General features: G+C 36.0%; 2 protein-coding genes across 3 annotated transcripts in view; one reads left to right on the top strand and one right to left on the bottom strand.

Annotated features, from left to right (window-relative positions):
- LOC113701960 (uncharacterized) overlaps window positions 1–11,687 on the top strand; it is a 32,064-nt gene extending 20,377 nt beyond the window's left edge. For both annotated transcript variants that reach the window (XM_072059354.1, XM_027222882.2), the window contains 6 exons: window positions 4,429–4,477; window positions 7,495–7,565; window positions 7,696–7,815; window positions 9,461–9,561; window positions 9,864–9,909; window positions 11,282–11,687. In XM_072059354.1, the coding sequence (XP_071915455.1) occupies window positions 4,429–4,477; window positions 7,495–7,565; window positions 7,696–7,815; window positions 9,461–9,561; window positions 9,864–9,909; window positions 11,282–11,329 (435 nt within the window). In that variant the 3' untranslated portion in view covers window positions 11,330–11,687. The remainder of the gene's footprint in view (window positions 1–4,428; window positions 4,478–7,494; window positions 7,566–7,695; window positions 7,816–9,460; window positions 9,562–9,863; window positions 9,910–11,281) is intronic.
- Window positions 1,746–2,910, bottom strand: LOC113701961 (uncharacterized). Its single transcript, XM_027222883.2, has 2 exons — window positions 2,267–2,910; window positions 1,746–1,931 (listed from the first exon to the last, which is right to left on the bottom strand). Exons 1-2 carry the CDS (start codon window positions 2,853–2,855, stop codon window positions 1,897–1,899), a joined length of 624 nt encoding a protein of 207 aa, XP_027078684.2. The 5' UTR covers window positions 2,856–2,910; the 3' UTR covers window positions 1,746–1,896.
- Window positions 11,688–15,866: the final 4,179 nt, after the last annotated feature.

Raw genomic sequence — 15,866 nt, forward strand, 5'->3', positions numbered from 1 at the left:
TCAAGATTTACTGCTATTGAGAGAAGCACCCTAATAGTGTTTAATTTTGCCACTGGAGCAAAAGTTTCAAGATAATCGATCCCGTAGGTTTGAGTAAACCCTTTAGCCACCAATCGAGCTTTGTACCGTTCCAATGTCCCATCGGAATTATACTTGATGGTAAAGACCCATTTACACCCTACCGTCTTTTTCCCTTGTGGCAGGTTTGTTACTTCCCATGTTTGATTCTTCTCAAGAGCATACATCTCTTCTTCAATAGCCTTTCTCCACTCTGGAACTTGTAATGCTTCCTGTACATTCTTTGGAATTTCCACAGAAGAAAGTTGTGAAGTAAATGTCAAGAAGGTAGGGGATAACTTTTCATAAGAAACATAGTTAGTCATAGGGTGTTTGGTACAAGAACGCACTCCCTTTCGAAGTGCAATAGGAAGATCCAGATCAGCAATCTTTGAATCAGAGGAAACTTTATCTGATGACTCAAAAACATCAAAAACTGCCCTAGGTTCGGATTCCTTGTTGTGAAGAGAAGGGGGAGCTTTATCTTTTCCTCGATGATTTTTCCTGACATAGGTTTTCAAGGTTTTTTCAGTTACATTCCCATCTCTTTCACTAAGAGAATTCGACTCTGTTATTGGCACTAAAGACAAGAGATCCTCTTCTAATCCATGATCAATTTTTTCACGATTTTCAAAATCCTTTTTACGGGCAAATTGAAGAGTGTCATTTGATTTTTCAGGATTATTATCTTGAAAAGATTCTTGTTGAGGAAATGCTGCTGTAGATTCTTCTAAAAAATCAGAAAAATCAATTCTCCTATCAACAAAATTTTGATCAGAAATTTGATTTTCAATACGAAAAACATCATCATCTTCTACAGGTTCTTCTACATACCGAGTCCCCCCCTGAAGAGGATCTCCAAAGAAAGGTTTATCTTCAAAGAATGTTACATCCATGGTTACAAACATTTTTTTCGAAATGGGGTCAAAGCATTTATACCCCTTTTGCGTGGGTGCATATCCAACAAAAATGCATTTTCTTGCTCGAGGGTCTAACTTACTTCGACCTTGTTCATGATTGTGAACAAAGGCTATGCACCCAAACACCTTTAATGAGACTTCATATGCTAATCGAGACATGGGATAAATTGTTTTGAAAAAATTCAGAGGAGTTTGGAAATTCAAGGTTCTTGAGGGCATTCTGTTTATGAGATATGTAGCAGTTAAAATTGCTTCGCCCCATAGATATTTAGGAACATTTCTTGAAAAAAGTAATGCCCTCGCCACTTCTAAAAGATGTTTATTTTTTCTTTCAGCTACCCCATTCTGTTGTGGGGTATCATTGCAGGAGCTTTGATGCACAATCCCTTTTTCAAGAAAAAAACTTCCCAAAATTTTATTGAAATATTCTTTTCCATTGTCACTCCGAACAATTTTGATTTTTTCTTGAAATTGTGTCAAAACCATGCTGTAGAATTTTTGAAACACACTTGCAACCTCTGATTTCTCTCTTAACAAATACACCCAACAAACTCTTGTGTGATCATCGATGAATGTAACAAACCATTTTTTTCCAGATGAAGTTGAAATTCTAGAGGGACCCCAAACATCAGTGTGTAATAGAAAAAACGGTTTTGAGGGTTGATAAGGATGTATAGAAAATGTAGACCGATGATGTTTAGCCAATTCGCAGATTTCACATTGAAAGGAAGATGAATCTTTATTCTTAAACAAATCTGGAAATAAGTATTTCATGTAATAAAAACTAGGATGTCCTAGTCTAAAGTGCCATAACATAATCTCTTTATTACTAGTAATAGAGACAGACCCGTAACATGTGTTTTTGATTGGTGTTGTCATATTTGATCCATCTTCAAGGAAGTAAAGTCCCCCATTTTCTCTAGCACATCCAATCATCCTCCCCGTGGTCAGTTCCTGAAACTCACAAAAAGAGGGGAAAAAATTAATCCGACACATGAGATCCCTAGTTAATTTACTTATGGACAGCAAATTGCATGATAACTTTGGAACATGAAGAACTCTATGAAGTGTTAGAGTAGGAGAGATGACAACGGAACCTATGCCAGCTATGACGGATAATGATCCGTCAGCAACCTTGACCCTTTTATTGCCTGCACATGGACTGTAGGTAGAAAATAATTGTGACAAACTAGTCATATGGTCAGTGGCCCCAGAATCAATAACCCATACAATCCGTGGACAAGATGCATTTGATGTTTTACATGAAAGAGCAACAGTAAAAGGATTACCATTTTTAGCAAAAGAACAGAAAGGAGTGAAGCTTTTTGGCTCAGTGACTGAAAATTGTGGAGACTTAAAGAGTTTGTACAGTTGGCTTAATTGTTCCTTTGTGAAGGCTGGTGTCTCAGAGTCAATTTGTTGCTTTTGAGAATCCTCATTCACAGTCTGCAACACCTTGCTATCACCTCCATTTTTCTTCTTGAAATTCGATGGTTTCCCATGTAATTTCCAGCACGTGTCCTTTGTGTGCCACGACTTTTTACAGTGTTCACACCAAGGCTTCCTTCTTTTATCTCCGTCCAAATCTGTCCCCTTAGAAACCAATGCTGAAGTCTCAACTTCATCCTCTGCCTTGGACTTTAGCATCACCTTACGCCTTGATTCTTCTCTTCTGACCTCAGAAAATACTTCACGAATGGAGGGGAGAGGCTTCCTGCCCAAAATACGACCTCGCACCTCATCAAGTTCTTGATTTAGTCCGGCCAAGAAGACATAGACTCTGTCGTTCTCCTCCCGTTTTTTGTATCGAACACTGTCTGCACGGCAGTCCCATTCATCCTCATAACAAAGATCCAATTCCTGCCATAAAGTTACCATCTGATTGTAGTAGGTTGTAACATCTCTATCTTCTTGTCTTGATTTCCACAATTTCGTCTTGAGATTGAAAATTTGAGATGAATTCTCTATATCGGAATACATATCCCGGACAGCGTCCCACACATCCTTGGCTGTGGGCAGAAATAAGTGTGGCTTTCCTATCGATAGAGTTTATCAACCAAGCGATAACTAGAGAGTTCTCTAAATGCCATCTCTTCAAATTGGGATCTTCAGCAGCTGGTTGTTGAATTTCTCCAGTAAGGTGGCCGAGTTTACCTCTGCCATCGATAGCCAGTTTTACGGATTGAGCCCATTCCAGATAATTGGAACCATTTAATTTATGAACGGTTATTTGTAGGGAAGAAGAATTTGAAGCGGAGTAATCTGTAGTTTGGATAACTACTGAAGACGAGGATGAGTCTTCTCTTGTGTGAGCAGTCGATCCAGTCATGGCTGCTCGGTAGTTCATGGCAGGGATTGGTACAGAGCCGGAGCTCTGATACCATGTAAATCTTTAAAAGAAAAGAAAAATGAACAAAAAACTCTACTTTTCTTTATTTTCCCACACCCTAAATATGCTTACAAGGTAGGCATTTATAGGACAACCCTATCATAGTTCTGCCACCACTTAAGGTAATAGAACCATGATTTTAGGGATTACATAATCAACTCATATCCTATCTATTCAAACCTGATTGATCATAAGCAATAAAATCCCATAATCATGGGAGGTAATATCTCTCATGATCATGGGAGATAATTATGGAAGATAATATCTCCCATAATCATAGGAGATAATATCTTCGACAATAAGAAGTTACAATCTGTTGTGAATAACAGAATGCAGAAACATTAGATTAATGTTGGATTAGATGTCATCTAAAGTCACAAAAGAATGAGCTTCTGAAATGCTATACATCTAGAAGTGTTAAATGAAGTTCATGTACTACATATAGTCGTCAAATCTCACAATTTGATGAATTACTTGTAACGCTATCCACCAAATTCAAAAACTCAGTGGAAAATTTGGCTCAATAATGAGCTTGTTGGTAGGGAGAATGGCCTCAACATCTAATTGTTAATGTTTTGTCCATATCTCCTCTGGAGCAGTGTTTGATTGCTTTGTGTTTCACACAACTGAAGTGTTGGATCTTGATATAGATTTCTGTTACTTTATAGCTAGCTGTAGAACTGTATTATTCGGACGTTGAAAAACAAGTCTATGATGGGCATTCTGTTTCAAAATTAGTGTTTCTGTTCTCAGTGGGTTATTCATGCAATTGAAAGTTTTGTCTTCTTTAGTGTTCTTTGATATTTGATATCTGACTTTTGTCTTAAAACTACTGTAGGAAGCCCATCATACACTATTTCTAAATGGTGATTAAGGGCACATCTATTACTGTTGTATTTCTGGATATGTGCCAATATGCATTTAATCTATAATGCCAAAAATGATGTCATTGAACTAAAATCTAATCTTAGTTTGGAGTGGTTTTGGTGGTGTTTATTCACTCTCCTGTTGGTAATCCTTGTCTATGGAGTCTGACATGTTTTCATCTCCTTGACTTTTCAGGGGGAACTGGTAAAAGTTTTTGCCAATGAACATAGAAAGATCACTTGCGGTAATCTATTCAACTTTTTAATTTATTAATATCTGAAATTTGAACTTGTGTTTGTTTATGTACTTCTGTTTTATGGATTGACTTTTACTGCAATGATTTGTTGAGAAAGTTCCCAATAGGGGCAGTGGAAGTTTGGTAGTTCAGAAAGAGAATGTTTGCTTAGATTTTAGAAAGAGTCAGGTTGCAAACTCATTTTTGTATCTCCAGCATAGAACTTCCTTGAAGTAAGCGTTAGGTGTTTTCAGAAGATTCTTCTAAAGAACTTGTGGAAATGAGTTTGATGTACTACTGCAAATCAGCTGCAGAAGTGTTCTAAAGTTTTCCTTCTGGCGCCACAGTACATGGTAAATTCCTTTTGATGATAGTACGACTTTATTGAATTCCTACTAGGCTGGTAGAGGGAAACAAATAAGCAGGGTTTACAACTAGTGCATGTGATCTTTGTCATTAAGGAGTTGGCCTCTATCAGCATAATGTGGAGCATGAAGAGCAAAATGAGCTGATCATGACTGTCTCTTATGGAATTTTGAACCTGGTTGACCACTATTGTTGTGTTATGGGTTTGCACAGAAGCAAAATGGATTAAACATATTGATGTGCTTGACAGGAATGTTTTTATGAACAAGAGTGGTGTTCAGTTAAATAGATTGATGAGTGGCTGTTGTGCTGCTAATTTGTACCAATCACCAACTTTGGCTATGGTAATCTATGAGGGTATTTTACCCTGAAAGTCCCTAATGATTTTAGAAGGATTACTGTAGTTCTTAAACTATGTTAGTCATATGAATTTGGCCTTTTGGTATCAATGAAATGTTAACTGTCAAGGAGGCCTTGGTTTAGTGGCTAAGGTTGAGGCTTGGGAATTAGAGGTCTTGGATTCAAACCCCCCCCTCCCCTTTCCCGTTTCTTAAATCCCACACTTCCCCTGCATAAAAGATAAATAAATGAGTAAATAAATAAAATCAAACATAAAAAAAAGGGAAAAAAGCCAAGCCTAAATCCTTTATCTGCAAGAGTCAAATGGCTGAAGGATTTCAGGGAATAATTCCAAGCCAAGAGACATCAGTATAGAAAACTAGACCACAAACATGTTTTGCAACTATCCTTTTATATTTCTAACCACCTTTTTATCTCACATACATTACATCACAAAAAGCACTGCAGTGTTTTTACAAAATATTATTCCAAATAATCTCCTACCCAGTACAAGAAGTATAATTTGTTGCAATTTCCCTGCATATATGAGGATGGTTTTTTTTATTGATGATGGTGAAGCTGTTTGATTTATTTTTTAGTTGCAACTTCCCTGCGTGTAATAGTGTGTGTATATATACATGTATATGTATGTGTGTGTGTGTGTGTGTGTGTGCGCGCATACACGCGTGCACACGTGTATAAAGACACACACACAGAGACATGTCTTTATAGACATATCTATATATATGTATGTGTGTGTGTATATCGATGTGTGTGTATTGATTAGGTGTTTTTCAAAAACTTTACCGCAGCATTATATCTCCAAAATTTCTCAATTATCCTAGGGCATTCTTAAAATTTAGAAATATATTGGGGTAATTTTTTTACTACCCTCCCCCCCCCCCCCCCAACAAATTCTCTCCTCGCTCACTCCTCTCTTCCTCCCTCCTCCCCTACCACCTCACCTTTCTCCTCCTGCCTCCCTCTGCCACCTCCCATTTTCCTCTCTTCCTCCACCCTTTCTCCTACCCCCCATGTTTTCCTCCTCCCTCGTTCCTCTCTTCCTCCCCTCCTCCATACCACCTATCCCACCACCTCACCTTCCCCTTCGGCCTCCCTCGCCACCCTTTCCCCATCTGGTTTCCCCATGGCCCCACATTCCTGGCCTCCCTCCCCCTCTCAGATCTGGTCGCGTGACCAAATCTGAGAGGGGAAGGGTGGGGAAGAGCAGAGGGGGTAGGATTTTTGAAGTTTTATTTCTTGCTGCATTTACTGTTCAAAAAAGTTGGTGGTAAAATTGGTATTTGTATAAAACCTGTGGTTTAACAACAATGTGCTTTCAATAAGAGAAGTTGTATGATTTGTCAAAGAAAGGCTATCTGGTTGATTTGTCAAAATAATTGAAGGGCTAACTGGTGCAGAATTGAAGAAACTGGAAGTTGGATGATTCCTGCTATAGATTACTTGTTCTGATGGTCTCTGGATTATGCTTGGAAGCAGTTACAACCTTTTGGATTCTTGTCAGATCCTCTTGTCTGTGAAAAAGCTATGACTTGCTTTTCTGTAGCCGCCTTTTACAATTTAAAAGCACAAGCTTTCATTTTGTCTTACACTACTTTTTTCTACTCTTGTTTTTTCTGTTGGACAGTCATAAAATCTGTTTTCGTTGTACATTTAACTTGTGTCTCTTTTGCAATTCTAAGAGTGGGAATTAGAGTAGGATATTTACGCGAGTTTCTTTTTTCAGCTTCCTCTGCTGTTTTGGCTAAGTTTTGAATCCTTTTTTATTTTCTTAATTGTAGTTTGTCTGACAGTTTTTAGAAATGGGCCTTACGAATTGGTTTTCTTTGTTTAGCTTTACTTTTTCGTTGCATTTTCCCTTCTCAAACCCTTTCCCTTCTGCTCTGATACCAGCAACTCCTACCAAACAGGCTACGTAGACGCTGGTGGATGTTGGGTATCCTGTTGACTGACTCATGAGATTAAACTATACCATGAGTTAGAACAATTGAAACCTTGGTCCGGTCCACCTGCTAAATATGTGCTCTGAATGTTAGTGTTAGATGTCCTCCAGTACCTACCTTGTGTCACCACCGATGTTATCTGGACTAGACACTTTACGTTTTTTCTTGGATTTATCCCAAACTTATATTAGCTTAATGTTACTTTTCGGATGCTATTTTATATCTCTTGTTTCTGTGCTGACAAAAAAAAATGCTTGATAGGTCACACATTGTTATCACCAGTGGGTGTAACCATTTGTTCTGAACTTTTGATAGATTTTTTAACTAATTAGTACTGATTGGAGTCTCTAATTGCAGATGTTGAAATGCAGCACTGCATAGAGAGGACACTTTACAGTGGTCATGCTTCATATAAGGTGTCCTTGTCGGTATGATGTCTAACCAAGTTCTTAGCGGATCTATTTTTTACTCTGAAGTTCAATATAAAGTTAAGCTGATACTCCATGTTGATTATTATTTGGTTGCTTTATCTGTTTCACTTTCCTTTGGTCTTAACAGACGGGATTTCTGGATATATGGGAGCCAGCTACTTTAGGAATCAAGAGAGATAGTTATAGCATCAAGTGCAGTGGGCCTAGTGGTGTAGTGGTTTCTGAGAAATTTTCGTCATCAACAATTGTATGTCTCCTTGCTAATCTCTAGATAGGGATATTGTTTGAAAAGGAAGATGAAGTCTGTCATGGCATGCATGCCTTCACCTTTTTTCTGCTTTGTTTTTTTATTAGCTGCACCAGGGGACATAATTGCAGAATTCAGCCTAGATCATTGAGATGCTTAAGAAATCAATCAAAGAACACAGCATATGTAATACATTCACTAGGAAACTTTTCATGAATGCAGTAATTGGTGGATTTGAGCAACAGCCATAGATCTGAGGCTATAGAAGGGGATCCTTATTGACCTAGTTACTACTATGATGTTATTATTGGCATTCAGTAATGGACAATAAGCTAGATCAAAATGAGAGTTTGTCGATTATGGTCATGATACTAGTAATAAGCACACTAGATGGTAAATACCAAACAAGTTCATGGTTGCTACAATTTTGTTGCGTTAATTTAGTTCTTCATACCGAAGAAATCTTTGACAATGAAGTCAATGTGGTTTTCTCATGTTTGGTTTAGCATGTAGTTTTGGCAGTTCTCCTTTACGCATTTTCAATATTCTTGTTGAGGAAGCTGTATGATACATTGCCACAGAAATAGTCTATATCCTTCTTTCATGTGAATTAACAGCTGAAATGGCTAACTTGACACAAAAATTGGCCCATTGACCAAATTGAGAATAAATAGGATAGCTCGTTTCTCTGTGTTTGACATAAAAAATTTCATGTTATACGTGGCCTAAAGAAGTCCCAGTAATTTACGTAATGGCTTTATACATTGAGCTAATGCAGTATCTTAGTAATCAAGTGACGTATTCGGAGTAAGGGCTCCATCCTTTTACTTAATGAGTTGTACTGCACTTCGTTCCTTGGGTTTCATGCTTTTCTCTATTGTCCTTCAATACTCTGGCTATTATGCATTGTCTAGGTATGCATTACATACGCTTTTGATCTTGCCCTCGTTTTTACTAAATCCAGTAGCTTCTTGAGTGTATCCCTGTTAGAAGCCATATCCTCCCTTCTCTTCTAGAAACCGTGTTAGAAGCCTTTCCTCTGTATATTGATACCAGGTAAACTGTGATACTAGATGCAAATCTCTTTTCCATGTGGACTTTTTGTAATTTCTATGCCATAGTTTCCTTTCTTGAAAGAATTAGAAATCCACTCCTGAGTCCTGACAATCAATTCCATCATTAGGCTATCTATGCATCTTTTGAACCTTTAATATATCGGGAATTTTTTTTTTTGGACAATCAGTTAAAAACTTCCAGAGACATTTTACTCTGGGAAGGTACCACTGACGGCGGTCATTTACCTGATTTTGGAGCATCACACAGTACAATTTTGCTTGCTGTTAGTTGATTTTCTTTGGGAACACCATTCTTAATAGTAGTAAAACTGTAAAATTGTCCAACTGTTGAAATTCTTATATGGCTCTAAAATTATATGCTCTAAAAAACTAATTTTAACGATTTTTTTGTATGATGCATATCTTTTACTATTTATGAATTTAACAAACATAATTTAAGATACAAAACTTTTCAGATGTGATTCTTTGTGCCATTCTTTTTCTTTTTCAAGTAATAGGGCTATATTCTCTAGCTTGGCATTTTCCCCCTCATCTGTTTAAGTGATTTATGGTTTCATTTTTATTGTCAGGTCTCTATTCCGTATGGTAGTCCAACAGAATTCTCAATAATTGATGGTCAGGGAATTGAGCGCCTCTTGAGGTCAGAAAACAGTTCAAACGATATAAGCAGGTGCGTTATCAATTATTTGGATGATAGCCGCCGTTGTGTGAGAATGGGTAGCTACTTACTTGAAAGATAAAGATGTAATTACCACCTGAAGTAATCTTGTAGGACTAGAAATGTCTAATTACTACATTGGATGTAATCAGCAGATGAAATTTTGCTAATTTATCTGAAAATTCTTGTGCAACTAAATGATGGATTGAATTCTTTTTCAAAATTTAAAGTGGTTAAAAGGTATCGGGAGGAATGGGTTCATGTATGTGATCCAACCATTTGTTTGAAATTTTGCATCTGCTTCTGTTTTGCAGTTCAAGGGATACCATTGTCCTCATCCTGAGATTATTTGTCATAAGGGTATGGCTTCTTAACTTGCCACTTTTTTAATTTAAGGTTGATTGTTTTAAGTTCTTTCTTCTTAAGTAGCATCAATTTGTACCCAAAAATTACTTTTCTATTCCTTACGCCCCATTGGCTATAAATGTTGACACAAAAATGTATCAATTACCCAGAAAGTTGTCGGGAAAGTTGCAAATGATTTTCTTTAACTTTGAGTATAGTTCTTCTTCGATGTTAACTTCTTGTAATTAACCCCTCTAATATTCGCAAATTGAGGAGTGAAAGTGATGAAACGGCCATAAGTTAGTTGGATAAGTATTTGTCATCTCTGAAGCTTAAGGAGAAATCTAAGGGATCACTTACAAGAAAGAAGAAATTCTAATCTTAAGGGAGCTGTCTGTGGTGATGCCTAGGGTCTTGAGATGGTTCAAGTGTCCTAGCCAATTATATCTCGAAGTTTAATGCTTTTCAGAATATGATGTCTTAAGTGGAAATTTTGGCCTTTTGTTTGGTTGCCAGAGATTTTTGGTTATCATGGAGTCTTTCTGAGTTATTTGATTTTATTAGGAAACTAGTTGGAGTTGTCATTGGAAAGTTCTAGAACAGTTTTACTAGTCTTCTGCTTACGTATTATATTAGGAAATAGGAATTCTTTTTATCTCTTTTTTTTAATGAAAAGTTTTACAGGTCTTTGTTTAGTAGTTTTGTTTTTTTCCCTCAAGATTTCCCTAGTCCCCGTCTTCTTGCCCTCTTCTTTCCCTGGTTACTGTTCCCCATTACTGCTTATGGCCTGGAAACAATCTCAACTTCCTCCAAAACCTCCTCGGCTAGTGCTAGCAGGCGAGATGAGTCGTATTTTGTCCTACATCTAGAACTTGTATGCAGCATTTTTTTAAAAAAAATATTCGTTAACCATGGATGACAATATAATTGTAGCTTCTTTGACACATGAACTAGAAATACATTTGGTTGTTTCTTAAAGTAGTTCTTTGTTTTTGCAAATACTGCTGTAATTGAGTGGTTAAAAATGGTAATCTTGAAATGATTGAGGAATCGATAATTTTGGAAATTGGTATCGTCAAATAAATATAAATCTGGAATTTTGTAAACACAATACGTACTGGTCTTGAGAAAGGCGTTTGGCATAATTATCAAAACGTGGGGAATAAACAAGGGCTTTTATTGCTCTGTTGTGGTATAGTGTCACCTGATGAAGGATTTTTGTAGTTTGATTATTTTGGTTGACACACGCTTAGAAAGTGCGCTCGTAGATGGATCAAATTCTATGCTTGTTTGTGAAATGTTGTGCAGTGCTAGTTCCCAAGTCCCTTACCTGTTTTGCAAAAAGAGGGGCCTCTAAAATTTATCCCTTTCTAACCTGGTCTTGCAGGCTATTGAAAGGAAGAAAGGTAAAAAGAGAGGTCTCTTCTTCAAGTAAAGGAGTATTGTTCCTCCGTTGGGGCAGATGTGTGATAGAGCATTCTAAATTATTGGTTGGAGAGATGGTGATATATCAAATTGTAATCGTATATAGCATCTTTGAGCTAGACTTTGTAGTTTAATTTTCACAACTTTTGGAATACCTCTGGGTCTATGTATAAAGCCTATCAAATTTTGGCCCATGAGTCTACTCTTCAAGATTTCATTGTTCTCCTTAGAAAGAAGATCCCTTTCCCTCTCTGGCAAAGTAGATTGACAAATTCTGAACCGTTCGCCATAAAAAAAGGCATATTGTACTTAAACTAAAATGACTTGGACATCAAGAGAATAACATGTGACTTAGGTTTATGAGTTGATTGATTGATCTCCAGATAAATAGTCCATAAATACATTGTTGAAAAACTGTTGGGGTTAATAATCGAGATCTCTGACAGCTAGGTTTGAAAGTAGATTAAAAAAAAAAAAGACGTTTTGGTGGCCTCTGGAATAAGAGAATGTATCCGAACTAGATGAGTTGTTTTTTAAGTAAATATGGTTACAAATGATTGAAGTTGTTTTTCAAAATAGAAAAGGAATTCCTTTTTAATTGTTTTATAAGTAAATATGGTTACAAATGAACAGTAACTGTTGCCTTTTGCTCCTGAATTCTAAGACTCATCAATCACTTTTCCCCTGTAGATTCACACCGATTTCATTTCTGTCGATGGCTTAAAAGACTGAATTTTGTTGTGGCAAAATTGACTAAAGGGGGTAGAACGTACAAGCCCTTTACCTTCTTCTCTTGGCCATAGTTAATTGTGAATACTGGTGCTTGGAAAAGTCAGTGGTTTAATTTTGATTCAAAAGCAAATATCAAATTGGGGTATCTGTTAATGATCTCTCTATTTTGGGTTTAGCTGAAACTAGGACAGAATTCCCAAAATTGAGAAAATCTTAAAAACATGAATAATCGATAGGCTTATGCCACAATAACAATAGTTAACACCACTCCAATGTTAGGATTTTTGTTTTTCGGGATTCTTGCAAGGTAGATGTCCAAATTATCACATCTCTGATTAACTCTTAAGGCTTCTCTAAAAGCTTCTTCAAAATATCTTTTTTGTAGGAGAAAATTAGACTCCCTGAAACTTGTTCTTTAAAGAGAGCTTACATTTAAATTCAACTATGACTTAAGAAGTGGTGGAGAACTCTTGGAGATTTTATCTTTTATCATTTTTAGCGAAGGAAAGTGTTTGAGGCAAACAAATACACCCTTATTATTATTATTACTCCCTCCGTCCCACTTTGATAGTTCTGTATTCCTTTTTTATCTGTTCCAAATTGTAGTCCACTTTCCAATTGAAGAATGTAGTTGTATTTTAATTTTTTCCTAAAATACCCTTATTCAATGTAAGTAATTGTTACTATAAACCTACCCCATTTAATGAGAGTTGATTCTTTTTTTCCTATCAATTCAAATTCCCATAAAGTTGTACCATATTTAATGTGAGGGTATTTTAGAAAAATAGCAATCTAAATTTACTTTTCCAACAAAGTTAACTACTTTTTCTTAAACTGTGTGAAAAAACAAATAGGACTGTCAAAGTGGGACGGAGGGAGTATTTGGCTTTTCAATTGTTCGGCTCATGTAGAGTGGATCTCAATCGCAAGTATTAGGTACATTTGGAACAAGAAGCAAAAGGGCATCTAAAGGACTTCTGGTAAACCTGATAGGACCTTTGTGAACCATGTTTGGTTTACCGTTTTTGACAATTCCAATGCTTATTTTCAACCTCATGACATTTTTATCAGACTTTTTCGGTGGCATCAATGAAAACTAAGATATTAAGATTTTTCAACCACTAGGTTGAAGATAAAAAGCTTTTTTAAATGTTATGTTAGAAGAGTGGGATAGTGTAATTGAAAGTAACCATATGTTTATGTTTATTCAAAAACCGAAAACAAAAAAGGCCAAAGTTAAAACAGAGAGACCTTTAGAATTAGTCAAATCAAAATCAACAAGTTACCACATAAGTTTGCTTCTATTCAACGCTTTTTGATAATCCACTAGATGTTGACTTGTAGCTTCAAGAATGTTCCACTATGGTGGAGCTTAACAACTTGTTGGCAAGACAAGAGGTTGAAGTTCAACAAAAGCCAAAAAACCTTTGGGTTCAACTTGGAGATATTGGTAATAATGGTTTCTTCCCTACGTCCTAGGTTATTTTTGGAAGTATAAATAAAATTTTTAGTTTGAACATTGAGTTGTTGGTTTAGAGACTCAAAATTAATCTAAATGCTCACTTATTAGCGAATACATTCTGTACTTACTCAAAAAGGATTATGTCTTTTTTTTTAAAAAAAAAATCTACAAAGAAGCGACAGGATTTAAGATTGGAAAGGGGAATTATGCCATTTTATAATTTATTTCAGTTCAATTAGACCCAAGTCCTGGTGTTTAGATTAATATGGAGCTAAACTCGTGCTTAAAAAATTCAGGTGCTCGATTGAGTTTGATGGCAAGCCGTAGAATTGGAGTTAGAGTTATGTAAATGCAACTTAAGCTCAACGATCAATGCTTAACTTCATTAGGTTCATTTGCAATTTAAGTCATCCTGTTGAATAAACAAAATAAAATACTATTGAGTAATTAATCAATTAGTTAGTTGGCAAGTTAAGTTAATGAATTTGTTCAAATTAATAAGTTAGTTGAACGGAGTACTCACAACTATAAAAGAGCCTCATTATTTCCAAAATGAAAAAGAGAGAAAGAAATGAATGAATGAATCTTGACTCCAAATATTCTTCTCAATTCTTGGCTAGTATCCAGTAAAATTGGTACCATGGCTAAGGAACTCATCTCCTAAAATCAGAAAAATTTGAATATTTTTTCGACTACACAAAATGGCCAATAATATTATTGGTGGTCCTCCAATTCCCATATTCTCCATTGAGCACTATGACCACTGGTACGTGAAAATAAGAAAAAATTTTAGACCACAAGAGTTGTGGTAATATGTAGATAATGGTTACAAAAAATCCAAAGGTGAAGAAGGTCTCACCAATCAAGAGCTAAAGATACTTAAGGAACATGGGAAGAAGGATGCAAAAACTCTTTCATACATCTAGTAATTTGTGAGTAGGGATATCTTTTCAATAATCATGAGACTCGAACAAGCCAAAGAAGCATGGGAGATTCTACAAAAGGAGTTCCAAGGGAATCTTAAAGTAAAGAATGTTACTCTACAAACTCTTAGAAGAGATCTTGAAAATTTGAAGATGGGTTACTATACAAGGATTACCAAAATTGTAAATGAAATGAAGACATTTGGTGAAGAAATTAATGACAACAGATTGGTTGAGAAGATTCTTTTAGTTTACCCCCAAAATTTGATCCATTGGTGTTCAAAATTGAAAAGACAAAAGGTATTTCTTCAATAAGTGTTCAAGAGTTGATGGGATCCTTGAAAGCTCTTAAGTGAAGGATGGGTAGACATGCTGAAAAATCTATCGAAAATGCTTTCCAAATAAAGCTGAATTTTAGCCCCAGCACCAATAAAGGAGAGCATCTTGTAGCTACTAAAGAGGTGAAGACTCACAAAGAGGTGGTAGATATAGCCCTAGAAGATGTAGAGGCAAAAATTCAAGAGGAAAAGGAAGTAACAACATTCAAACATTCAAAGAGCTTTTAGTGTAAAAAATTCACTATCTTACAGCTATTCTGGGAAGAAAAATCATCTTAAAAAAGACTGTTGGCACAAAAATAAATTAAAATGCTATAATTGCAGAGATTTGGCTGTATCAAGAAGGATTACATATTTACGACCAATCAACAAGCACAATTTTTAAAAGAGAGGCAAGGTGAAAGAAACTTATTCTATGCTCGTCATATGGCCTCAGAAATCAAGAATGATGTGTGGTACCTTGACAATGGCTATAGCAATCACAAGACAAGTGATAAATTCATTTTTGTTGACTTGGATGAATTTGTAAAGATTGAAATGAAGATCGAAAATGAATTCATAGCTCAAGCACAAGGATTGGGAACCATTGGAGTCCAAACCAAATAAGGTACAAAGTTTATTCATGACTTTTTATTTGTTCCTGATTTAGAACAAAATTGATTGAGTCTTGGATAGTTTTTTGAGCATAAATATGCAATTAACTTTGTTAATTATGAATGTTCTATCTATGACAAAAAGGATGGTAGACAGCTTGTTATGAAAATACAAATGCAAACCAACCGAAATTTTTTGGTCAACTTCAATTATAGTAGAAATCAAGTCTTAAAAGCACATGTGAATGAAGATTCATGGTTGTGGCATAAGAGATTTGGTCATTTGAATTTTCATAGCTTTAAGGTGTTTCAACAAAAGGGGATGACACATGGCTTACTAAGGATTGAGGAAAAGCATGAAGTTTGCGAAGGTTGTGCACTTAGAGAACAACATGGGCAACCATTTCCTAAAGTAGTTACATGGTGAGCCAAGAAGATTTTGGCGTTGGTCATACGAGTGTTTGTGGACTTATGAGAACAACTTCTCATAGAGGTAATA

This window comes from Coffea arabica, chromosome 7e (genome assembly GCF_036785885.1).
Source record: "Coffea arabica cultivar ET-39 chromosome 7e, Coffea Arabica ET-39 HiFi, whole genome shotgun sequence".
Taxonomy (NCBI): domain Eukaryota; kingdom Viridiplantae; phylum Streptophyta; class Magnoliopsida; order Gentianales; family Rubiaceae; genus Coffea; species Coffea arabica.